Source organism: Quercus robur, chromosome 1, assembly GCF_932294415.1.
Source record: "Quercus robur chromosome 1, dhQueRobu3.1, whole genome shotgun sequence".
In the NCBI taxonomy this organism is placed as follows: Eukaryota; Viridiplantae; Streptophyta; class Magnoliopsida; order Fagales; family Fagaceae; genus Quercus; species Quercus robur.
In genome coordinates this window covers 21993623-22020139 of record NC_065534.1, presented here as the reverse complement: position 1 = coordinate 22020139, position 26517 = coordinate 21993623, and the positions used below count along the sequence as shown (strand labels likewise).

General features: G+C 34.1%; 1 protein-coding gene and 1 long non-coding RNA gene across 7 annotated transcripts in view; one reads left to right on the top strand and one right to left on the bottom strand.

The window, feature by feature from the left end:
• Positions 1-418: 418 nt before the first annotated feature.
• The window catches only part of LOC126725533 (uncharacterized), a 35674-nt gene continuing 9575 nt past the window's right edge, over positions 419-26517 (bottom strand). Inside the window, exons 1-10 of one of the 6 annotated variants that reach the window (XM_050430307.1) lie at positions 6084-6416; positions 5588-5638; positions 3942-4058; positions 3274-3717; positions 2124-2554; positions 1843-1942; positions 1575-1634; positions 1339-1428; positions 1137-1256; positions 419-1020 (exon numbers count right to left, since the gene is read on the bottom strand). In XM_050430307.1, the coding sequence (XP_050286264.1) occupies positions 712-1020; positions 1137-1256; positions 1339-1428; positions 1575-1634; positions 1843-1942; positions 2124-2554; positions 3274-3717; positions 3942-4058; positions 5588-5638; positions 6084-6413 (2052 nt within the window). In that variant the 5' untranslated portion in view covers positions 6414-6416 and the 3' untranslated portion in view covers positions 419-711. Of the gene's footprint in view, positions 1021-1136; positions 1260-1338; positions 1429-1574; positions 1635-1842; positions 1943-2123; positions 2555-3273; positions 3718-3941; positions 4059-5587; positions 5639-6083; positions 6420-26517 lie in introns of those variants that run through there. The other 5 variants (XM_050430314.1, XM_050430336.1, XM_050430345.1 and 2 more) reach the window with 5 other exon arrangements.
• On the top strand, positions 8537-10996 carry LOC126725561 (uncharacterized). The gene is made up of 3 exons (XR_007655502.1): positions 8537-8756; positions 9678-9744; positions 10668-10996. It is a non-coding gene; the product is annotated as an uncharacterized LOC126725561 (long non-coding RNA).

The following is a 26517-nucleotide window of genomic DNA, read 5'->3' as shown; positions in this document are numbered from 1 at the left end:
TCAAAATTGGTTTTTGCTATGCTCCACACAAGGTTGCCGTCAAAAGGCCACATACAACTCGAAAAATATTAGCCACATATGGAGTCTTACATGAATATTGGAGTCATCATAAATTTATTTTAAGTAATAATTATTGCACACTCTAAACACACTTTCATAAATTTATTTTAAGTAATAATTATTGGATACTTTAAACACACTTTTTTTAAAATCATGTTCTGAAAGCACAATTTCACTTAATTTTAGGGTGTGTTTGAATTTTGCTTAATTTTGTTAGCTTATTTACATAATGTTTATTCAAAGATATAGTTTTTATTTATTTTTTATTTATAATTTTTAGGGTAAATGCGTAACAAAAAGCTAAAAACTAGATTATTTAAAAAAAAAAAAAAAACTCCAAAAAACAAAAGCAAAAAACTTTTAAGCAAAACCCAATCGCATATTTACTATTCATTTTGAGAGCGACTGTTAACTATACATTGACCACTTAATATTGAGGACGATCGAGGTCAACTTAGTTCTAGGCAAATCCAGTAATGAGTTGGTAACAAGAAAATATCCCTCCCATGAAAAAAAAAAAAAAAAAAAAATCTCCCATGACATTTATAAAATAAAGTCGAAAAAATCAACGTGACCAAGTTAATTTCCTAATATATATATTGTTATTTGTTATGGAGAATGGACCAACACTAGAGATGAAAATTATGGAGTCTATATAGCCAGCAGATACTGGAATTCAAAGTCGTATGGTATCTTCTCAACAATGCTAGATATCTTGCCACTGTTTTGTCCCCTGAAGCAATCCACCAATGATTTTCTTAATGACCCAGATGTTGGTAACTGGTGGCAAATCCACTCCACCAATGTGTCTATGTCTACAGCAAAATCAAGCATGTTTCGAAGCAGGAGCTCTGGGAATGCAATTCTTTTTGTGCTAGTCACTACTATTGAAGCTTGCAAATAATCTAGCTTTGATTTTTCCAACTCAGAAACAACACCATCGGCTGTATACATTCTTACCTGCACATATGATGCTTTTTTCTGATTTTGAGCATGTAAATAATTTGGGAAAAAATGTGTTGAGAAATACCAAAATTCATCATTGGAGTAGTCAAAGGTTTGATTGTTCAACTTACGGCAGGAGATGAAAGAGTTCCACAACACAGAGCAAATGTGACATTTGGTTCCATTGATTCAAGTCCATAAAGTTCGCGAACAATGGCTTCCTTATCATCCTTGTCACCCTGAAGATAAACCTACTAGAAATCACCTCTAAGGAGATTGTACCAGTAATACATTTATTACTTCTACATAAAGTAAAGGTTCAATTATATTTACCTCTTTCACACCAGAAGAAGCCGGCTTTCTCAATATAAAATGCTCTATTGCTTGAGCATTTATAATATTACCTCCTATGTTAAGGGTTGCCTGAATTCACAAAATACAAAATCTTAAGTAAGATTACTAGGGTTGATTATTAACTTGACGATCTGCTTGTTTTCATACTTGGCAAAGCAAGGGAAGTATTGCCAGTATCCATTCAATGTTAACATGAAAAGAGCTCTGAGATGTACCTTGTTCATCAATGCAAGCAATTTTTCTGGAGTAGAAGGCACACCATATTGAAGAAATCCCTGAAACAGATATCTAAATGAGTACATCAGTATGATTTTGAAAACGATAGTTCTATAAGTTTTATAAGGGCATCCTGGTGTGCGCGTAAGCTTATTTATGCATCAGAGCAGCAACTCTGGCGTAAGATTACACATACATCAGGCTAGATCACCCCAATTCAATAAGATATACAAGAGAAGGAAGAATGGTATTGAACATTTTATATACATGCATGATACAAGCATTGTACATGTTGATCCAAAATGCTAATTTCTGTTGGTTAGTCAAGAATCTCAAGTCCACCGTCTGGAGAGAGTTCAACAAAACCCTGTAATCCACAAAGACAAAAGGGAAAATCAAAATAAAATCTAATCACATGGCTGCATTTATGTCGACAACTTTTCATCAAAAAAAGAAAAATGTCGACAATTGGGACTATTGCACCATTTAATTATGTACTATAGTAACTCTAGCTGTACTCATCTATTTGTAGAGTTCAGCAGACCTACCTCAACTTTCTTAGCAAAGGAATAGAACTGGGGCTTGATATGAACTTGTGGTCCAGAGAGCTTGACGTGAATACAACCAAGTTCTTGTAAGGACCAATGTCCCTAGGAATAGACTCGTCCATGTTGAAGATACCATATGGGTCTTGTTGCCTTGATTCCTTTTGTATAAGGCTTGACTTTAAGCCTGTCTCGGCCCTGAAGCTTCTTGAGCTAAAAGAAGCGTTCATGGACCTTGAAACGGGGCCTAACTTCTCCAACTCCATTGCTCTTGATGTTCTAAGCAGTCTCGTATATATGACATTTAAACACTTCAAGATGCTCTCAGATAGCTTGTTGGGTTGCCATTGCTGGTTTTCTTCTTCTGATTGGTTTGCATTAGGTAGAGATTTTGGAGGGAGGTCTAAAAGAATTGGTGGATTACGTTCTTTTAGCTGAAACAATGTCATTGGGAACTTAGAATTAGCATTCATTATATCTACTTCAAAAAATATATTGCTGTATCTCTTCATGATTTCACAAAGAGGGAAAAGCTTTTATGCTATCATGAATTACCAAGCTGAAAATAAAGTGGGTTTCGTTCACTTCATTCAAACCAAAAACATATGGGCTAAAATTCAATTTAAACCCTCAACTTTTATTTCAATTGTCAAATTAGTCCTTTAGGTTTAATTTTTATTAATTTAGTCTCCCACTTTGTTAAAATGAGTCAATCTAATCCTTCTATCTAAATTTCTCAGTAAACGAAACTGTCCTCTTTTTCTTTTCTTTTTTTTTTTTTTTTTTTTTTTAATTTTTAATAATACTTATCAAAAAATAATAATATCTATTAAATGACACATCTCATGAATGTTATCGGTTAAATTTTAATTAAACAAAATAAGTTAAACGATATTTTTTTACTAATAGATTTGACTGGAATGACCAAATTAACTCACTTTGACAAAGCGAAATACTAAATTAACAAAAACTAAACCTTAGAGATTAATTGAGAATCGGAATTAAAGTTATGGGCTAAATTGAATTTTAACAAAATACTTGCACTTTTTTTCAAAGCAAATTGAAACAAGAGAAAAGCCCACAATCACTATTCTTATCTAAAAATCACAACAATAATAATAACATAACAGGGCACAAATGAACTAAGACCTACCTTGGGTGATGGATGTCGTGGTTCACGCAAGGGTGAGGATGGCTTCAGCATCCCACTTTTTCTTGGAATCTTGTCCTGAAATTTAACAGCCTCATGAAGAAGATTTTCCTTTTGATCAGCAAATCCTCTTGAATTTCCCAATTTCTCAGCTATAGTGAAATCATTGAGATTATAATCGCCTTTTATAGCTTTACTTATGAAATGCAATGCTTTGGTCTCATAGGCCATCGTTTCATTACCAACTTTGTTAATGGGGTTTGTGTTTGTTGTTGGTGATGAATGAACCACACGGTTGCTTAGAGTTCCATGTTTCCGTTGTTTGGACTTTGATTCTTCGGCGGCATCCTTCTCAAGTTTCAAACTCTTTTGAAGTTCGCTTATTTGGCCTTCAAGTCTAAGTATCTCACCCTCAACCATGGCTAACTCTGCCAACAGCTGCTTTATCTGGATAATTTACGTGACAGATAAATACGTTATCACTATGCTGTTTTTGTACCTTAAACAAGATTAAGTGAATCAACCTAGTCCAAAGTATTTTAGGCCATCATTTCCTTACCAACTCTATCATTTCATCAGGAGTCATATATTACTGCTACAAGTAGTTTCTAATATGTGTTCCTAATGCGATGTTGCATGTTGTTCCATGTCACAAATGAGAAGAGGTTTACCTTAGGAGGAAGGAAGTTCGGGATGCTGACAGCAGAACCATTATGTTGATTAAGGATATGCTCCAAAACCTCATGCATATTTTCTTCTTGATTCAACATTTTTTGAAGCATAGAGACCTACAATACGGGAAATCGTTAACATAGCTAGCTATTTCCAATAATATGTATGGATTCATATGTCTAGATGGAACTCATAAACATATAGATTATATCTTTTGTCCTTTTTATTACTCTCTCACCCTGTTTTTTATGGAAGAAACATATACAGCTAATGTATTATCACAATTGTTAAATGATTAAATTTATCAAAATAGTAATTTAAAAAAAAAGGAACAAAATGGTAATTATTGGAACAAGTATTGTTTTATAGAGAACGAGATGATAATATCTAAATACCTAGATCAAATAGGTAGATAATAAAGGACTATCTCAAAAAAAAAAAGAAAAGAAATATATATATATATATATATATATAGGAATTGAATTGAATTTAATAGTATAACATTCATCTCTTTCTTTCTTTCCTTTAAAATATATATATATATATATATATATATATATAAATAAAGAGATGAAATATTTGATCCCCCCCTAGCCCCATTTTTGGAGGAAATGAAATAGACAGGACATTAGCTCAATCTCTTAAATCTCTTGTACTAATTAAACATCTAAATAAGAAAATAGACTAAACATCCTTTTATAGAGATTCTTTTTATTCTATTCATTTCCCTCCCAAATGGAATGTGAATTTTCTTTCTTTTTTCTGATAGCCCAGGATCAATTATTGTTTTATAGAGATAGAGACAATGCTTTGAGTATTTGAGTAAAAAAGATAAGAACTTCTGACCAAGATACTAAAAGTTATAATATATTGAACTTATAAATTAATGTGTCACTAATCACAATTCACAAAGAAATAATTCAAAAATTCATTTATGAGGTGATTAAAGATCAACAATCATATTCATTATCACATTAGTTTGTAAGATTTGTATAGTAAAACTTGTAATACTATTAACATTGTTTCATTTTTTTTTTTTGGGGAGAAAAAGAAATTTCTAAGTGCGAAAAGGTTTACTTGAAAAAGAGCTTTTCCATTTCCTTGGCATTGCAATCTTCCTGAAATGACTTGTATCCCATGTAATTAATTGATTATGATTCCATAAAAAAAATTATTATTGTTTTTACAAAGAGAAAAATAAAGGGGAACAATATGAGAATTGATTATTATATATATATGATTTAAGAACAATAGAGCGTGAGTTATTATAATCAAGATAAGTGCTCAGTGTAGGACGATGTCTTAAAGAATGGAATAAGCTTTTTCTGGGTCTACACTACTGGGATCAGCTCTACTACTATATTACGATTCTCAAATAAAAAACAACCAAAAAAAAAACTCTATTACTATTTACATTAATGAAGAAATAAATGCTTTACTTTTTAACAACAATTATTGAATTTTACCCAACCCATTATGGACTGTCTAGTTGAAACCACAAGGAACATGAACCAGACAAGGGTCCCATCACTTATGGTCTTGTTTGTTGTGTGGTTGTGAAACTTATTAAATCCTCAAAAATGCTTGGTTTCCTCAGAGTCTCAGACCTAAAGTTACAAAATCAAGACAAATGGTTTACACATACCTCTCTTTCAAGATGCTCCCTCTTTTGCTGCTCACTAAACTTCTTCCTTCTCTGTAATATTGCAAGAGCAATATATATATATATATATATATATATATATATATATATATATATTTATAAGAATATAATAAGCAAAATGAAGAAAATATGAACATAAAGAGATAAGAGTAGCAACGAGAAAGCATTAACATTGCTTGAAGTATATGCTTGAATTATTTTAGTTAGAAGCTTAACGAACAACCTTCTTGAAATAACTTACAAATGATATGTATAAAATTCATCATTTTTAAAACGTAAAGCACTGCAAACCTTTTGTAATCATGGCAAAGAAAGCAAGAAAGGAGGGGATGTTCGTGCTTGAATCGTTCATGGCAAGTAAGAAATGCATCAAAAATACGTTACAATATTACTAGCAATTGATCTTTTTCTCAAGTGTAGTAGATGCACTAAGAAACCTCCTTGGCAAACAAAGCATAAAATGATAGACAAAACTTACAATCTCCAAGGGCGTGTGAAATGAGTCCCTTTGGGTCGCCATTGGAGAAACTTCACCACAGCCTAGCATTAGTCTTAGTCTGCCCCAAAATTTGGAAGAAATAAAACAGCATGGAATGGTCCTCAGGTTTTGATCCTCCTGGTGTTGGTGGGAGCTTAAAGATTGCTTGGACACAAAGGAAGAGTGGCTACTACTACAGGTAGTTGTTGGTGTTGACGTTTGAATTGAAGGGCAAAAGAATTTTTGCGTTGCTTGAGAAGAAGTTGATGAGAGAGAGCTTTCATGGTGGTGAGGTTGGTTCATGAACTGGGTTAATGTTAACCGTCTCATTTGTGGGTGGGACATCATGCAGAGAAAAGAATGGTATTGTGGTTGTGGGGGCTTTACTTGGCGTAGCTTGCACTTGTAGTCTCAGAGTTATAATAGCGGTTATACCTTCTGCTGAGGAGTCTTAAGTCTTCTAATGTTTCTAATGTTTACATCATTTATGGTAAAATAAACACGTAACAACTAACTTATAATAATGTATCAATGACCAATGATTCTAATTCATGAGGTTTTGTACTTCCACCCATTAATCAAAATCTTTGCTCTATCTGACAATTTAATCAAAACAACATAATTAAATTTAAAAGTGAAAAAGGACATGTTATTAATTCTTGCTTGGTTTATCTTTATATATTAATCTTTATCTTTTTTTTTTAATCTTAAGAAAATTCAGAAAATTAGTTATTACTTTCTTTTTTTTTTTACTTAAAAAAATACCTTTAATTCAATTAACTTATTTTTATTCCTTAAAAAAAGAAATAACCCATAAAAAGAATAAGGTTAAAACTGTAAATTAACAAAATTAAAAATAAAATAATTACCCAACGTTTAGAAAATCAAAATGTTAGTTATTGTCTTTTTTGACTTTTAACAGTACACTTAATTTGATTAACTTATTCTTATTCTTAATAAAAAAAAGAGGTTAAAACTGTAAATCAACAAAAATTAAAAATAACATAACTACCCAGCTTTCATAAAATCAGAATGTTAGTTATTGCATTTTTAGATTCTCAAAAAAAAAAAAAAATAGTTATTGCTTTTTTGACTTCCAAAAATACCCTTAATTTAATTTATTTATTTTTATTCCAAAAAATATAAGGTTAAAATTGTAAATCAACAAAATTCAAAATAAAATAACTACCTAACGTTCAAAAAATCAAAAAGTTAGTTATTACTTTTTTGACCTTTAATGATACACTTAATTTAATTAACTTATTCTTATTCCTAAAAAAGAAGAAGTTAAAACTGTAAATCAACAAAAATTAAAAATAACATAATTGCCCAACGTTTATAAAATCAGAAAGTTAGTTATTGCATTTTTAAATTCTCAAAAAAAAAAAAAATAGTTATTGCTTTTTTGACTTCCAAAAATACCCTTAATTTAATTAATTTATTTTTATTCATTAAAAAAAAGAAATAAGGTTAAAACTTTAAATTAAAAAAAAAAAAAAAAAAAAAAAAAAAAAAAAAAAAAAACTTCTTCCCACTACCCCAAGAAATGTTAAAGAATATCCACGGTTCCTATCATAAAAAATAAAAAAACGCTTCCCACTTCCCAGCCCCACTACCCTTTGTTTCTAAAAAACAAGGAAAAAAAAAAGAGGGTACCCACACGGCCACACTATCCAAAAAAGAAACACTATCTCATTCCTACGTTTATAAAATAATTAAAAAAAAAAAAAAAACCTTCTATAAATACTTCTCCTTAAAGAGAAAGCTTTTATTTGTTCCTCTCTTTCCCCTTCTAATGTTGTGGAATGTATGAGAAGAAAAAAAAAATTCTAATAACATTAGATCTCATAGACTTCAAACTCACAATATTCCTTAAGTTTCTTCTTTATTATTTCATCATATTTTTAACTAACACTATCTTCTTCCACACTCACTATTTCATGTATTGAATTATTCTCAATGGTTAGGTGTTTTCCTGTCAAAATTGGTAAGCCTTTCAACAAAATTTATATACCATTTTTTCTATTTAATTATATTGTGTATTGTACTTTCTCAACTACATATATTGTGAATTGATAACTCTATGACCTTCTATGATATGTGAACCATATGAAAAATATTATAGAAAATTTGGTTATGCGAGTATGTTTTAGGATTTATGTAACACTCCAACCTAACTGCATAATTAATTTTATAGGTTTATATGCTTGTTATTATCTTAATTACTTTTAAGTGCATGAAACTTTGATATTGTGATATTATAAAACATATACACTCTTTTAATATTATGGAAAGAAGTTTATAAAGGTAAGGGCTTATATGTAAAGTTATATTATTGTTTGGACCTTTCTAGAAATATAAGCTTATAAGGGGGTGGAAAGTATAAATGCTAAAGGTTGAAAAAAGTGGGTTGTGATATTTTCTTTCCTTAACATTACACGTGCCCCCACCCCAAAGTCAATTTCCCTTATCTTCTTTTGCTGCACCAGAAAGTTCAGCTTCTTTTCTTCTTTCTCTATTCCTCTTTCTTTGTTCTTCTTTTTTTCTTCTTCCTTTGTTTTTACACTGCAGCACCATCTCACAACAGCCCCAATCCATTTCTTTCACCGAAAATCATAGATATCTCTCTATAAGAGGAAATCAAATTCTTACTAAAGTTTAGCTTCAGTTGTGGTAAGTATATATGTTTATTTTCTGTTATGGATATTTTAATGGTGTAATGATTTGCTTTAGTTTCAGTTCTATGTTCTCTAATTTGATTTTAGAAGCTGAACTTGTGATTCTGTTTTAGTAATTGGAAAGATTGATGATATGATGGTCTATTGGATGCTTAATAATGTATTTTAATATGTATAGTATAAGTATAAAAATACCCATATGAAATGAAGGCCAATTGCATTTAGTTGATGATTTTGTAAGAATATATGCTAAAACTATTGTTGTGACAGATTTAATGTCTACAACAAGAAAAATCTGTATTAAATCATATTTTGTAAATTAGGATGCTAGGAGTAGTTTTTAGGAATTATAAGACACACATGGTTGTTATGGAAGTGGTCTCACAGCATTTGGATGAATAGAAAAATAATGGTTTAATTTCTAATTTGCATGAATTTTTGTCAAGACAGATTTGAACATGCTGCCTTGTATGATTTTTAATAAATCATGGGTTTATGTTTTGATTCCAAAATTTTATGGTATATACTAGACATATAGGGGAGTAGTTCTGTAAAATTGTATGACATTTGGATATGTATGGACAGCCCATTTGTATTTTACAAATGGGGTATATGCTGCTGAAATGAGCAGTGAACAACATATACTACACTTGACTTTGTGGATTTAATTCTCAAGTTATGGTGAATGTTTTGAGCTATGATTTAATATGCTTATCCTTTGGTATGTTTGGATCATAGATGAATTTTTATGCCTTAGTTTCTCTATGGTTTGGTATGTAATGTGTTTGATGAATGTACCTTATTTTTGGGGAAACTTGTGTGATGGGAAGTAAGGATTTTCTTGAGTTTGAGAGTTAGGTATAAATTTATATATTAGGAAGAGTTTGTCAGTAATAAGTTTCGGTTTTTCATTTAGGTGACGAGAACAAAAACATGGACACTTGAGCTCCTTTTGTACAATCTCTCGCGTCTTTTGTTTTCAGGTAAGGGATTTGTGACACGCGTGTTTGATAAGTATAAAAATTATTTAGAATAAAACTATTATGCATTAAAACCTTTTAATTAGAGATATTACATATAAACATGATTTAAGTAAAATATATGTTCGTGAGTTGTTCAGTCTTATATATATGATAATTTTAGTATATTGATGCTATTATTTATATCACGAACATAATATTTAAGAATGAAATGGATATGCTACTGTTGTGAAACATTTATGTAAAAGCAAAGTTATCAGAAAAATATAGTTTTCAGTTATTCCATTGTTATGATCTGAACTCAGTTAGTAGGAGTTATGGTACTAGTATTTCCATGGAGATTTTGATTGGATATTAAAAGTGGAACTAGCTCTGCTTTACCCGCCTTTGTTGACAATAGCCAACTTGTGGAGGATGTCAACCTACCTCCATGGTTGAAAATATGTATTATGATATGATTCTAGAATTACCTAGTATTGTGGGGAATGTTGGATGTCTGGCACTTTGTGATGGAAGCCTTTCAAAGTTGTGACAGACTTACAATTGGATTAACTAATATATACTATAAATGAGCTATTAAGCTAGTTGGAAATTATAAGAAAAGTATGATGATAAGAAAGGTATGTTGAATGTGTTATAAGTCTGATGAGAAGTTTATGATAAAGTATTTTATAGTTTATTTAAAGATAAGGTTACTGAATTATATTTATGTTCCTTATTATGCCCTTTTATTATTATATGAAAGGAAAATGAAGTATTTTTATCTAAAAGTTCATAAGTTATTTTAAGAACAATGTGAATAGTATGAAGGCTATTTTATCAAAGTTGGCATATCTATAAAATATTTGATTTACATGCATTCTTATTAAAGGCACATGAAGCTTAAAACTTTATTGGGCTTCGTAACTCACCCTATTATATTTCAGTGCACAAGTTCTTCCTGGAAGCAGTGAGAGTATTAGAGGTGGCAAGGATTCTGTAATTCTCGTTTGTTAGAATGTAGAATTTTTTTGTTGTATAGCAGTTTAGCTCTTTTGTTGTATAGGAGGAATCAAGATGTACTTGATTCTTGAACACAAATGTAATTCAGTATTTTAGTTTGTTTTGAACCCCAGTTGTATGTCTTTGGGGTTAGGTTTATAATAAGAGTTTTGCTAAACGTTTAGCTATGTAATATTTACACGGATACCTGACGTTTCAACCAAGTGGTAATCTTTCCAAGTTCACATGAAATGAATTTTCAAGGTTTTCATCATTTTTGTATATTGTGGCTTTTATGCAAGAAATAAGCAGGAATTCTAGAAACAATTCTTGATAAGCACCTTCAGTTTAGGTTGGTTCGTGTTAGTATTGAGGTAAACTTGATATTAACATGCCGGTCATGCTCTAAATTCTGAAGTACAGGTTTGAGTCGTGACAATTTATGCATACTTTTTTTTGGGATTAATGTTTGACTAACTTTGGACCTTTGGTAACCATTTTTCCTTTTTTCTTTTTGCAACCAGCCATCGCTAACTGTTAGGGAAAAGAAAATTCTATTATTATAAACTTTTTTTTTCTTCTTATTTTAAAGTGGAGAGGAGGATTCAAATGTAAGGTAAGATCACTGAACAATAGCTTTTTGAATATAATATTAAACTTTTTTTTTTTTTGAGAAGCCACCCCAAAAAGAGGGGGAGGAATATATTAAGTAAGATCAGAAAGGTAAATGGAAACAATATCAAGGGTTAAGTCCTCCATCCAAACATGAAAATGCGAAAACTTACACGTTGATCTTGCTAAGCTATGAGCTACTCTATTTCCTTGCTTACGAGTATGACAAAAAGAAAAGTTCTGAAAGGTAGAGGTAAGTAGCTTGATGTCCCTTATGATGTGCCCAAAGCTTGAGGATTCGAAACCACCTTTGGATAAGGCTCTCATGATCGTTTCCGAGTCCCCTTCGAAAATCACATGATTTAGATTTAGTTCTTGCTCAAAGCCAATGGCACTGCGCGCCGCCAACACTTCCACCATCTCTACCGAAGTAGGTAATGGAATAATTTGTGTAAAGGTAGCCATAACAAGACCTTCGTCATTTCAAACAACACAACCCAAACCAGCTAAGTTTTCCTTTTGAAAGGTGGCTCCATCGAAATTGATTTTCATCCAATCCTTAGGTGGGGGAAGCCACCTGGAAGGAGCTGATGCCCGCGTGGCTGGGCAGGAAGATGCCAATGCCTTCTCACCAACACGAAGCTGATTTCTACGAGCCTATAGCAGAGACACGGTCATTGCAAACAGATCAAGGAGGTCACTGTGATCTTGACATAGTTGAATGACATCCAGGAACGAGTTACACTTACTCGAGAGCTTACGGAGCCAAGCAAACTTAAGCTCCCATATCGGGGCTATTGCACGGCAAGCCCAGAGAGCATGAAAAGAGGATTCACTTTCTGATTTGCACTGGGGGCAGAAATCGTTGCATACCACCTTCCGTTTCATCAGGTTTGCTTTTGAAGGAAGGGAATCTGTCCCGGCCCTCCAGATGAGTGTTTTGACTCTGTTGGGAACTTTTAAGCTCCAAATACCCTTCCATATTCTCTTAGTGGGAGACAAATCTGACACTAAAGGTGAGCCTCTCATATCTTCCTTCGAGAGGAGTCTGTAGCCAGATCTAACTAAGTAGGAGCCATCGACATTATGAGGCCAAAAAATCTTATCTTCATAGTCATTAAGGTAGAGCGGGATCGACTTGATTAAAGATGCTTTGTGGGGCAGGAAGATGTTGTTGATTGCATCATTAACCCAGCCAAGTTGGTCCTTGTCAACTAGAACAGAGACTAAGGTGTCACTGCCGAGGAAGTCCCTCGGCGACACCACTTGCTTGTTATGAGGGTTAGGGAGCCAACTGTTATGATAAATCTAGATCAAAGAACCATTTCCTACTTGCAATTGCAATCCTTTCTAATCACTGCCCTACCTTTTAGGATGCTCTTCCAGGCGAACGACCCATTTTACTCTTTAGCCTCAAAGATGGATCTCTTTGGGAAAATTTTCACTTTAAAGAATCTATGGAACAGAGAGGTCTCATTGCCCAGCAGCCGCCATACCTGTTTAGCTAACATAGTGTCATTAAAATTTTGGAGGTCTTTAAATCCCATGCCACCTAAACTTTTTGGTTGACGTAGAGAGCTCCACTTGGCCCAGTGGATCTTCCTTTAATTACCTCTTTGCCCCCCACCAGAATTTCCTAATCAAAGCCTCAATATCATTGCAAAGGGAGATCAGGAGTTTGAAGCAGCTCATTGCATAGGTAGGGATTGCCTGGACTACTGCTTTGAGGAGAATTTCCTGCCTTGCTTGAGAAAGCAGTTGCTCATTCCATCCCTGAAGCTTTGCCACAACCCTCTCTTTAATGTAGAGTAAGCTTGCTTTCTTGTTTCTACCCATTAGAGATGGAAGTCCTAGGTACTTTTCATATTGTTTGATCTCTTGCACCCCAAGTGATTATTTAATTTGATCCAGGACGACAACAGGGATGGATTTGCTAAAAAATAAATCGGTCTTGTTCTTGTTCAGCTTCTGCCCCGATGCCTTCTCATAACAATCCAACAATGCCTGAATTTTCTTACATTCATCAAGGGAAGCTCTACAAAACACCACGCTATCATCCGTAAAGAAGAGATGAGTCAATTTGGGACCCTTTTTGTAAGTAGAAACACCCTGGATCTGCCCAACTTCCGTTGCCTGCTAAAAGAGGCTGTGGAGGCCTTCTGTTCTTAGGAGGAAGAGGTAAGGTGACAATGGGTCGCCCTGGCGTAAACCTCTTGTTGGGTGGAAAACCTTCGACGGTTCCCCATTAATGAGAATGGAGTAACTTACCTTTGTAATGCACTCCAAAATCAAATTAACCCATCTCTCAACAAAACCCGTTCTTTTCATAATAGTTTCGAGATAACTCCATTCAACCCGGTCATAGGCCTTGCTCATGTCCAATTTCAAAGCCGTGAAACCCGTCTTACCATTATGATGGTGTTTTAAGTAATGGAGAGTTTCAAAGGCCATAAAGATATTGTCCATGATAACCCTTCCTGCTTGGAAGGCACTTTGATTCTTAAACACAACAGCAGGCAGAATGAGTTTAAGTCTATTTGCTAAGACTTTAGAAACAATCTTATACACGACGTTACATAGGCTGATCGGCCTAAAGTCTGTGATGCTCTTAGGGGATATGGCAATTATTCAAGCAATCAAGCATAGCAAGGCATATATCCTTGCTAGTCAGAGGCCAAAAAGAATGATAGAAAAGGAGGGGCATACCGTCAGGACCTGGGGCTGAGATGGGCTTCATCTGTTTGATGGCTTCTTCCACTTCTTCTTTGAGAAATGGTTTTAGGAGTTGGGCATTCATCTCCTCAGTGACGGTTGGTTTAACTACCTCCATGATTTCAGAGAACTCCGACGGATGGGAAGAGTTGAATAGGGATATGAAGTATTTGCATGCAATTTTTCTTATCTGGTGGTCCTCAGTACACCAAGAATTGGAGGAGTCCCTTAGCCCGGTGATTCTGTTTCGTCGGAATCTATGAGAAGCTTTACTGTGAAAGTAGATCGTATTACGATCACCACACTTAAGGAAGAGGGCTCTAGACCTTTGCTGCCACATCTGGGACTCTTTGTCGAGAAGCTCATTGATCTCAACTTTTAAACATTTAACCACCTCATAGTCTAATTTCCCTTTGGCAACCTCTATCTCGGCCTTGGAGAGCTTTTTCCCTAAAATTTCCAACTGCTTCTTGACATTACCAAAAGACTGTCGGCTCCAAACCAGTAAATTTTCACCATAAGCTTTGAACTTACCAGTTGTATGTAACATAGTGGCATTTGGAGATGGGGAACCCCAAACCTCATTTACAGTAGCACTACAGCCAGCATCACAAAACCACATCTGTTCAAATTTGAAGGGACGGTTTGGGCAAGGAATTATTCCATCCAGCTTAATAATTATAGCTTTATGATCAGAGGAGTGGGTATGAAGGTGTTGTACCTTTGTGCTCGGGTTGAGAGCGAACCAACCATTGTCTGCCACGTCCTTATCAAGTCTTTCAAGGACCAAACTAGTAGCCCGTTTACCCCTCCAAGTGAATTTATCACCTACAAAGCCAAAATCCATGAGCCCGCAATCATTGAGAACATCCCGGAAATCCCTCATTAGACATTCTTTTCTCGAACCTAGCCCAAGCTTTTCATGAGACCACAAAATTTCGTTGAAGTCCCCGGCGCACAACCAAGGAAGAGAGGATTGACGGTGAAGATCACTTAGAAGAGTCCACGAATCATGTTTTTTGGAGGGGTCGACATGCCTATACACTCCCGTGAATCTCCATTGAGCATCAGAGACATCCCCGACGACGGCATCGATGGGGTTCGGAGATGATGAAACCACTTCGACCTTTACCAATTTCTTCCAAAGTAGAACTAAACAACCAGTTTTACCAGCGCTAGGCCCAACCTAGCAATGATCAAACCTTAATTCACCACATAATTGCCTCAGCCTAGCTTCTCCTGCCCACGTCTCGGCCAAAAACAGGGTAGTGGGGTTTTGTGCCCAAGTCACCACCTCGAGCTCTCAAACTGTGCGCAGGTTCCCAAGCCCACGCACGTTCCAGCAGAGCCAACTCATCTTTCTCGACGGGGCTAAGAATCAGCCTCTGCCGTTGGTGGGCAATTTTCATCACAAACAGCGTCGACATGAACTCTACGTTTTGATGGTTTTAAAGAATCTAGCTGAGGGAGAGAGTTACGTTTACCTAAGGAGACATCTAAGTTCTGATTTTCCTTAAGATGGCCCAGCCTTTGTATACACAATCACTTACCATCCGAGTGGGCTTTGGAGTGCATAAGATTGTGGTCCATGTTGGACAAGTCGCTAAGTGGAGTAGGCTTTAGGGGCTGCATAATGTGAACTTTGTGAGAGTGCTTTTTTCGGGATACTCAGGCCCAAGGATCCCGAGCCTGAATGAAAAAAGAAAGGATTTGGTAGACTGGGCCTTGACTCACCGCAGCTAAATGGCTGTTTAAGAATCAAGTGAATGCAGAGAAATACTCCTGACAAAAAAAGATGACAAACAAGGATATCGAGGAGTGCCAGAAATTAACAACGTAAGCTCAGAAAGAAAAGAAAAGCAGGATTAGCAAGACGATAAAAAAAAAGTACTGTGGGGATCCTGGGAATTATGAAACAGTATTTCATTAAAGCATTATCTGTTTGATTACAGCAAGCTGACTAGGACGTGATACAAGGTCCAATCGAGCTCAAAAATTGCAGCCTTGAATGGCTATTTCAGCCTTCAAAACTTGCGAAGTTTGATTCTCGTTGGATCCGAGTATGTGCCATAGTTGCTTTTACAGGATATCGGGAAGCAGTATTTGTTTTTCCCTTAGTATTCTTTCTGCCTGGACTTTCTGATGATTTTTTCTAGTGAATCTCTTCTTTCTATTGTTCCTTTTTCTTTTTTTCGCTGCTTTCTTCACAACCCATCCTCTCCTTTTATAGTGGAGTTTTTCTGGGCGTCTTGGGGAACCGTTGGTTCCCCTGTTTTGGTCTTTTGCAAACAGAGTATGTTCTGTCCTCATCATCTCGGTAAGTCCCCTTTTCCGTTTTCTCTCATTCTTTCCTTCTCTTGGTTCTGATTCCTTCGAAAGCTTCTGGTTGGCCATCCTCTTTGGGATGTGCTGAGGTATGCCCTTCTTGGCATCCTCACTTCTGGCGTCTTTTACCTTTCTGTTTCTTTCCTATTTGGGCGGAATCCTGTTCTGCCCTTTTGAAATTGTTTTGTTATAATTCTTCTTCCTTGTCTTGGTTCCCCGACGCCTTTTCTGTCTGTGCCATGAAGGGTCGCTTGCGTTCTTTTGTTTTTCTTGTTTTCTTTTTCTGTCTTCTTTCTATCGATCTGTCCTGGTCTTCTTTTTCTTTGCGCTTATTGATGGTGCCTGAGGATCCTTGCGTCTTATACTTTGCTGTGATGTTCTCTCTCTTTTTTCTTTGGTTGCTTTTCCTTTTCTGGGCTTCGGGATCCTCAGGGCCTTTCGTATAATCCCTTTGGACTTGGTCTGCGTTTTCTTTTTTTTCTGGGCTTAACTCACTTTTTCTTGGGCTTAGCTTATTCTTTCTTGGGCTTATTTTTACTGTGATTTTTTAGACCTCAACAAACTTCAAAGCTCGGGCCCATTGGGCAGCCCATCTGGGGTGTGTTAGTCTTCTTTATACAATCTCCAAGCTCACTTAAACAACCATGTGAGTCCGTCACCTTGTCAAAGCAGTTTATTTTGTGGTCGATATTTTGAATTAGCTGCTCAAACTCCTCAGGCCGCACGGCTTTTGTGGTGGGATTTGTCTTGTTTCCCTCAAAGATTTCTTGAGAAGTGAGATCCATCACAATGGCGTCTTTGGTGGCCTATTTTTCCAAAGTCACATCAGTCACTTTAGCTAGAGTGGGGTTTGCGTCATGCTGGTGTTCTTTTGGCGGTCGGTTTGGGGTGGTGGTGGTGGGATGGGAGGAGCTACCCGTCTTTTTCCTTGCAAAGAAACCCGGGACCGATACTACTTTCTTTCTCCAGGCAATGAACAGAGAAGCCCTGAGCCAAGCCCCGAACTGCTGGTCCATAGGATTAAGGTTGCCTTCGCTTTCAATCTAGGCCTCGCAATCCTTGTCATCGTGCATGAGGCAACCGCACCAATAACAGAGGTTGGGGAGGCGTTCGTATTTAAAGGAGACCCAGTGAGCCTTACTATCTTCTAGAGTTATAAGCCTTCCTTTGCATAAAGGTTGAGAGATATCAATCAATGCTCTGATCCTTATGAAGCTACCTTCGTCCCACTCCTCATTTTTGTTGGGGTGTAGTATTTCACCCATTGGTTCACATATTTGCTCTGCTATCACTTTGTTTCTGAAGTGGAGTGGAATATCGAAAACTTGAACCCAAAAGGGGACCTTTGTTAGCTCATGTTCTTTGATTGAGACGTCCTTATCGTAGAAGGAGAGAACCATAATATGTTTGTCAAAGCTCCAAGGCTTCGATGAGAGGATACGGTTAATGTCTGTGTGCTTTTCAAAAGAGAAGAGGACAAGGTGGTTCCCAATGCTCTTAACCTTGAACCCTGATTTGGATCTCCAGAGTGGAGTAAAAGTATTGGCAATGGCATCTATATTTAGGGGCCGTTTAGTTAGGAACCTTGCCACCATGCCATGCTCGGTGGTGGCTTGTTCGCACTTCAAACGAAGGCCATGGCCCTCTCTCTTTGATAGAGATAAAGAGCTCCAGTTCTTAGTTAAGTCGTCCATCCTACTGAAAGGACAACCCGTATAAATTCACTTGGTGTTTCCCAAAACCCAGAAAGAAAAAACCCCTAGCCTTGCAATAACAGTGTTATCGCAAGGGACACACTCACCTTCCACGGAAGGGACTACAGTGCCATGCTCTGTTCAAAGTTTTCAGAGAGAAAACTCCTCACAGCCACGAGCAACCAGTATACAATTGATACAATTATATATGTACTGTTTGATGTGAACTACTGTACTCCCTCTAATATTAAACATTTCATTTAGAGTTCTTCATAAATGGATATGACCATAGCACATAATAAAAATGTTCCAAGTTTTCATTTTGAAACTAGTTATAGGACCTGTGTGTTGCATTCTTTTTTTTTAAATTCTTTTGTAAATTAATATTAATATTATTATTGTTTTCTTTTTTAGAGATTTTCAACTTATAACGTCTGCTCCTGATGTTAACTCTTTATCATTAGACCAAGACATCAATCAATTTTTGGTGTAGGTAGAGATTGAACTCCAGATCGCTTATTCAACCATCAGAGACTTTACCAATAGAAGTAACATGAAAAAAAATTATGGTTTTTGCTTCCAATCGTTGCATATTTATAAATAGACATTATTAGTGAAACAATGAGTAAAATTTTATAATATATTATTTTTATAACACTTGAAAGATTATTATATAAAATTTAGGACAATACTTTTGTTTTATTAATACTCTTTTAACTAAGGTATATTATCTAAAAAATACTTTGACACATAAAATTTTAGTATTATGATATGCATATCCTTCTTAATGTGAAGGAAAGAAAAGACATGGCAGTAAATTTTTATTTATTTATTAATATTGAAAAACAAATTAAGAGGAAAATAAAACTTTTTTTTTTTTTAGAGATGAGGAAAATGAAACACATATGTAATTGTCTCAAACATATAAGTACTCTCGTAATAGTAGCTGATATGCATATCGTAATACTCCATCAATTAATAAGGATATGCATATCAGTTAATAAGAATATGCATGTCTCAAACTTATTAATTAATTAATATCAATTAATAAGAATATGCATATCATAATAGTACTCCATCAATTAATAATGATATGCATATCGTAATACTCATCAATTAATAAGTACTATGGTACTTTTTCTTTTCATTTTTGTACCTTTGTTTTATTAATACTAATTGATATTTCCATTTGAATTTGGGGGATGGGCTAAAAAAAGTACAAACAAAAAATTGCCTAGCAAAAAATATCAAATTGGACCATTTTAATAATTCGCACCATAGTACTTATTAATCGGCAGATTTGTTCAAAAATATAGTTTAGACTTTGAAGTCAATGTTGTCACTTGTCAATGCATATGGGCACCTCGAATTACAAATATTAGACTTAATTATAAATTGTATTCCCTTTAACTTATTCTAAAATTTAATTTACATTATTAATTTAATTTTTGTTTAATTCAACTATTTAACTTTCAAGTTATTACTTTCTCAAAAAATAAAAAATAAAAACTGTCAAGTTATTAATTCAATTTTCCCATTAATTTCTATTAAACATATGCCATTTATTGAACCCAAAACAACATAGTTTTGTTTTAAATCACTGAAACACATTATGTTTAGAAGATAATATGGAAGCATAAACAATGATAAAATAGTTGATAAAGAAGGAAATAGCAAAATAGATGTAGTCAAAATAAATTAAAACAGGGTATGGAATATGAAACTGAAACAAATAAAATCTTACTTGAAAATACTTCTGTCTTTGATTAAAACTGAAAACTTCTGTCTTTCTTAAAAGCTTTGAAAATAAACACTGTCTGAAGAGTTACAAGATTACAAAGTAAAATCTGTAAAGGGTTACAAGATTATCTGTCTGAAGGGGTAAGGTTACAAGATTAAAAAAAGAAAGTAGAGTACAAAAGTCTTTCGGAGAGAGGGAGAGGGAAAGCTATTACAAAGTCTTTCTAAAGCTTGGACCTAAGCTGGACATTAGAATTGAACTGGAAATTTGTACCTCTGTCTTCGGAGTCTGTCCTTTTATAGATAAAGTGAACCATGGTAAGTCTTCAAAAGTAACCTGAGTTAATTAAAGTGAACTCAAGTTAATCTGTCGGTAGAATCTTGAATAGTAAAAGTCTTCAAAAGTAACCTGAGTTAAGTAAAGTGAACTCAAGTTAATCTGTCGGTAGAGTCTTGAACAGTATAGTTTATCTGGCAGTCTGTCCGGGTACACATGCTAGTGAACAGTAGTTTTTTATCTGTGAGAATCTACGTGCAAATAATATTCTATCAAAATATCTTTCTAGATCTGTCTGCATTCTGTCATTTTATCTTTTGGTCTTTTCTCTTCTTTTGTCTTATCTGTCTTCTTCTGTCACATGTCATAGGGGTCTTGGGAATCTTGAAATGCTTCTAGATGAGTTCTGTAGTTTGGAGAAGAGGATTCCATTACTGTGTCATCTTCATCATCTGATATTTGTGATGCAGCTTCAAGTAGTTGCTTTTTAAGCTGTCTTCTGTCTGAAACAGAGGCAAGCTGGTACTGAACTTGACTCTTTTTTAAAAAGAAATTAGAACTTTCTCTCTGGGAGGAAGAGGTCTTTTTCTGCAATTCTTGGCAAATATGATCAAAATTAAACTTATTCCACCATTTTAATTTAAACTTTCTGGCGAGCATAGGAAAAGGATACTGGGGATGCTTTTCTATCTTGTATTCCCATCTAATGATCCATGGGAGATCTGGAAACCTGTAAAAGAACTGTAAAAGATGTGGGAAATCTCTAAGATGCGGTAAGTTTGGTTCTTTCTTGAAAGTCTTATAAGCTTTTAAAAGATCAAGGGGGAGAATCATAGCTTCAGGACCATAAGAGTTCCACCAGTCAATGAACCATCTTGGAATCATCATGTCTTTCTTTCTATACATATCAAATCGGAAAAACCAAGTATGCCTGTTAATATTATTTTGGAATAAAATAAATCTGTCCCAAGCTTCCATATAGTCATAATAATTGTAAAACTGAGGCTCAAAGAGTACAGAAAAGTTCCTGATGATCCAGGGTTGTGCTTTCCACTGAGAAGGGGTGAGAATCTGTTTTATAACAACTTTAGAATAACCAACTCTGTTTGGTTCTTGGGAACAAGGCATATGTGTTACTAATATTGAGTCTGTATCTACTAAAATATGCTCATAAAATGTCTGGGTCTTAAAAGTTTCTGTCTTAGGATGTTCCCATCCTGGGGGTATGAGCTGTCTAACTAGGGAAAGGGTGTCTGTTATGTGCTGGTATTCTGGTTCAATCCACAAAATAAAATTCCAGGAGTCTTTTGGGAGTTCAATGCTGTGATCTTCTTTTGGGATTTGAGTTTGGGTTTCCTGAGAGGTAGAGGATCTATATTTTGGTTGGTTGGAGGGAGAGGCCAAAGGAGGAAAAGAAGATGCAACTACATTAAATGGCTTCTTTAAAGGAGGGGTTGAGGAGGTTGAGGGTAGGGCATAAGTCTGTTTAGATGTTGGATTAGGGTTTGGGGAAAGTGGTTGGAAAGGATTAGGACTACAAGTTAATGGGGTTCTTTCTTGAGATTTATTTGAAGAGAAAGTGGGTGAAGTGAAAGAGGGACAAGGGAGGAATCTGCTATGGGGAGGAGGAATCGGGGGAGCAGCATAGGACTGTCTGGTTCTGGGTTTTGGGGATTTGCTTTTATCTGCAGGGGAACTCATCTTCCCTGTATAAATTCACGGGTTAGAAAATCAGGAATCGAATTAGTTTCCCCTTTAATATATTCAATATCAAAGTCAAAAACACTTAAAATAGCCTGCCATCGAGCAAAACTCTATTTGGAAACAAGATTTTGAACATCTTTTTGTAAAACTTCTTTAGCACTTTTACAATCAACTCTGATTAAAAACTTTTGATTAAAAAGATCATTCTGGGATTTTGAAATACAGAGTATGATAGATAAAATTTCTTTCTTAATAGTGCTGTAATTTTGCTGGGTAGTTGACCAAGAGCCAGAATGAAATCTAACAATTTGTTCTTTAGCATCATTTTTTGCTACCTGTTTTAGGATTCCACCATAACCTATGTCAGAAGCATCTGTCTCAACAATTTTAAAAGTATCAGGAGAGGGAATAACAATACAAGGAAGTTGCTTAACATATTTTTTAATCTATCTAATTATCATAGTGTGTCTGTCTGTCCAAGGCGGATGATTCTTTTCTAATCTTTTAAACAAGGGTCTGCATATTTTTCTTAATCCCTGAAAATAATTTGAAACATAATTTAAACTGCCAAGAAATCTCTGTAATTGATTTTTATCTTTTATCTCGTCTGGGAATTTATCTGCAAATTGAATAGCTCTGTCAATAGGGCTTAAAGTTCCCTTATAAATAGTATGACCTAAAAATCGAATTTTATCTTGAAATAAACTTATTTTAGAGGCCGAAACAACTAAACCATTTTGTTTGATTACTCTGACAAATATATTCAAATGTTTCCAATGGTCATCTATTGTTTTAGAAAAGATTAGGACATCATCTATATAAACAATGGAAAAATCTGTGAAAGGTGTAAATATGTCATTCATTATATTTTGAAATTCACTGGGTGCATTCTTTAAACCAAAAGGTATAACATTCCATTCATAATGACCAAAAGGAACTGTAAAAGCAATTTTGTATCTATCTGTCTCATCTATCTGTATCTGCCAAAATCCACTTTTCATGTCAAATTTAGAAAATATGGTTGCTTCATGAAGTCTGTCAAGAAGATCTTTCTTATTGGGAATAGGATATCTTATCCACTGTAATGATTTATTTAAAGGTTTATAGTTTATAACTAATCTTGGAACTCCTCGCTCTAATTCTGCCTGTTTATTAACATAAAAAGCAGCACAACTCCAAGGAGACTTGCTCTTTCTGATTAATCCTTTAGTTAAAAGATCTTCTATTTCTTTCTTACAATGTTCTAATAATTCATTATTCATTTGTATTGGCCTAGCTTTAGTAGGTATCTATCTCTCATTAAAATCTTTTTCATAAGGTAACTGTACTATATGTCGATGCCTGCGCCAAAAAGCAGTAGGTAGACTGGAACAAATCTTTGTCTCAATCTGTTGTCTAAATAAATTTATTTTATTATTTAGTATGGGGTCAGTTAATTGATCAGTTATTCTTTTATATTTTATTTTTGTCTTCAAAGATTCTAAATGTCTATTCTTTCTTTATCAATTTCCTTTATTATGGTATTAAGTGAATAAATATCTCTTGGAATTGGTGGTAAAATAAATTTAAAAATTATATCTTTCCCTAGCACATTAGTTTTAATACCTTCTTCTGTCATTAAAAAGAGGTAAAGTAAAGTCATAAAGGGGTTTCCTAGAATGATTTTAGAAGAAAGGTCTTTAATTAAAACAAAAACTGTTTCAAAGCAAACTCCATCATTACATATGTGAACACTAGGTATTTTATAATTAATTATTAATTTTTCTCCATTAGCTTGAGTTAGTCTTTCAGATGATTTTTCATAATACTTTAAAGGTACTAATCCTTCTTGTATACAGTTCATGTCAGCACCTGAATCTATTAAAGCAATTTTTATCAAAGAAAACTCTTTATTAATTACTAAAGTAATTTCTGTATGCCATTTTTGGAAAATTACTCTGTCAATTAAACTTAAGAAATTCTGTCTATTGCTATCATCATCATTACCATCAAATTTTCTGTTTGTGGGGTCAGAAAATTCTTTTAAATTTATTATTTCTGCAATATTTCGCTTATTTATGTCTGTGGAATTTTCTTCTTTAATTTCCTTTTTTACCATTTTTGCTTCTGTCATTAAGTCTTGTAAAGCTACTGATTTTATCTTTTCATCATCTTGTTTTATTTTCATTTTTACCTTTTCTTTCTTGTCTTTTTCTTTCTTGGCTTTTTCTTCCTTTCTACAATCCGTAACATGGTGTCCATGTTTCCTACACCTAATACAAGCAATAGATATTTCTGTAGAATCTTTCAATTTTAATAAATATTCTTCCTTGTCTTTATGGTGATTTGGTAGATTTTCTATCAGTTTTAATATTATATCTTTTTGTTTTCTTTTCCTTTTATTAATCTTAAGTGGGTTGGTTGATTTTAACTCTTTCTTTACTTGATCTATTTCTTTTTGACTAACATTAAATATTTTCATTAATCCATTTATTATATCTTTCTCAAATTCTAATTTACTTATTTGTTTAACAATTTTATTATGTCTGTCACATTTTTTTTAGTATGCCCATATTCTTTACATTTATGACAAATAGTATTACTAACATGTCTGTCAGTTTTCTCATTATCTGATAACTCAGTAGTATTTAAAACTGTTATGTCTCTTTTTCTGTTTGTTTGTAAAGGTGTATTTAAAATTTTCATTTTTTTAATTAATTCTGTCAAATTATCATTTTGGGTATCTATTATAGATCTTTCAATTAATTTTAGTCTTTCATCAATTTTCTCTTTTAAACTATTACACTTCTTGTCTTTTTTGTTGACTATTTCCACTTCTTTTACTTTTACTACACTATCACTATTTGCTTTTTCTTTCAAATTACCATTATTATTGTTTTTCCTTCCTTTGTTGACTATTTCTCTTTCATGTCTTATCTTTTCTTCTACTTCTATCATCCTACGTAGAGATTCTTTACTACTATTTGTTTTTGGTTTTTGCATGTCCTTTATTATCACTTTCCCTACATCTTCACTATTCTGTTTTTCAAACATTTCTTTCATCTCTTTAACCATTCCTTTTTTTTTTTTTTCTTTATTATTATCTATTAACTTCTCATGTATGGATTCTTTCTTGCTTGTCTCTATTAGGCTCTTTTGTCTATCTGTGTCAAGCTTTTTACATATAATTTGTACTAAACTAGAAACTTCTTTATTGTTTTGCTTTTCCACCATTTCTTTTAGTCTATCAGTACTTCTTTCTTTTGTGAGATCTTTTATTTTATCTTCTATACGTGTTACTCTTTCCTTAATTGGGTCAGCTTCTTCGTCAACTCTTCTGTCGGTTGCTTTTAACATCTGTAAGTTCTTATCTACAATTTCTTTTAAACTATTATTTATACACCAATTATCTGTCATAGTTTTTGTAAAAGATGATCTTTGATGAGGTTCAAATTCTATTTCTTTTTTCAAAGGTGAATTTAAAGCTTTCATTCTTTCATAGAGGTCCAAAAAACTATCATTTTTCTTTTCAACTTTAGTATATATAGTGGATCTGTCAATATTTTCTAAAGATCTAATTTTCTATTAATTATGTCTAAAAAACTATTATTGTGTTTATTAGTTTGTCGATTGATTTTATCTCTTGTTAAAGTACTCCAATTATTTGTGTTATTATAGTTATAATTATCCATATCACTGTCAGAGTCAGAATCTGTTTCATATTCCATATCACTATTTTACCAATTATCATCTATATCTTTCATGCTATAACCTTCATCATAATCTATATCATCATAGTCCATGTTTCAAATTAGTGTGTGCCTAGCCTAAGTGTGAACAAGCAAATAGATGATGAGCTGATAAATGTATTTATTCTCTTTCTAAGCAATTAATAATTACTGGTGGAACTATTACTAACCATTGGTATCCTTGCTATCGGGACCACCTCCTGGGGAAACTCCATTACGGGACCACCCAAACAACGCCTGTCCATCGGCTACAACAAAGGGGCTGACCAACGCGAAACTATGGTTTGCCAACGAGTCTTTAGGCTGACCAACGCTAACAAGGAGCAAGTAGTGGCTATGTAGTAATAAAATTCCTAGTAACTTCTTAATTGCAAAGAAATAAAACTCATACACCTACCATCCATGGCTCTGATACCACTAACCACTAACTACCCAGGTTACTATCATTCACCCAAGTAAGCAATCCAAAACGCGGGACCCATGCCGGGGTATGGAAGGCTTCCCCAAGAACGCCCTATCCAGGGGTATGGAAGGTCACCCCAAGAACGCCCTTACAAAGGAACATGAGCGGTACCTATCAGAGCCACATACGTAAAGCGTACACTGTATGGCAGAGAGCCCTCCTTTATCCTCGTATGAGAGGTACGTATCTTTTCCTCAAGCTCGAACCAACTTGACTGGTTGGGAATTGAAGACCCTTTTAGCTTAAACTAATTTTACATAGTTATAACAATGTTGAAAACCATTTCAATATACATATGACTTTTGGTGTCTTTATCCTTTTATGATGCTTTTTATATTAAATTTATTTTTAAGAAACAATAATGTTTGATGCATACGACAACTACACACAAGCCTTAAAAATCTTTTTTTTTTTTTTAAAGAATACTAAGTATTTTAACACACGCACAAGGGGAGGGGAGAGAAAGTTTTAAAGAAACTAACAATGGTTTTAAAAATCGTAATTTGAAAACATGATTTTACAAATTAATAGGTATTATGT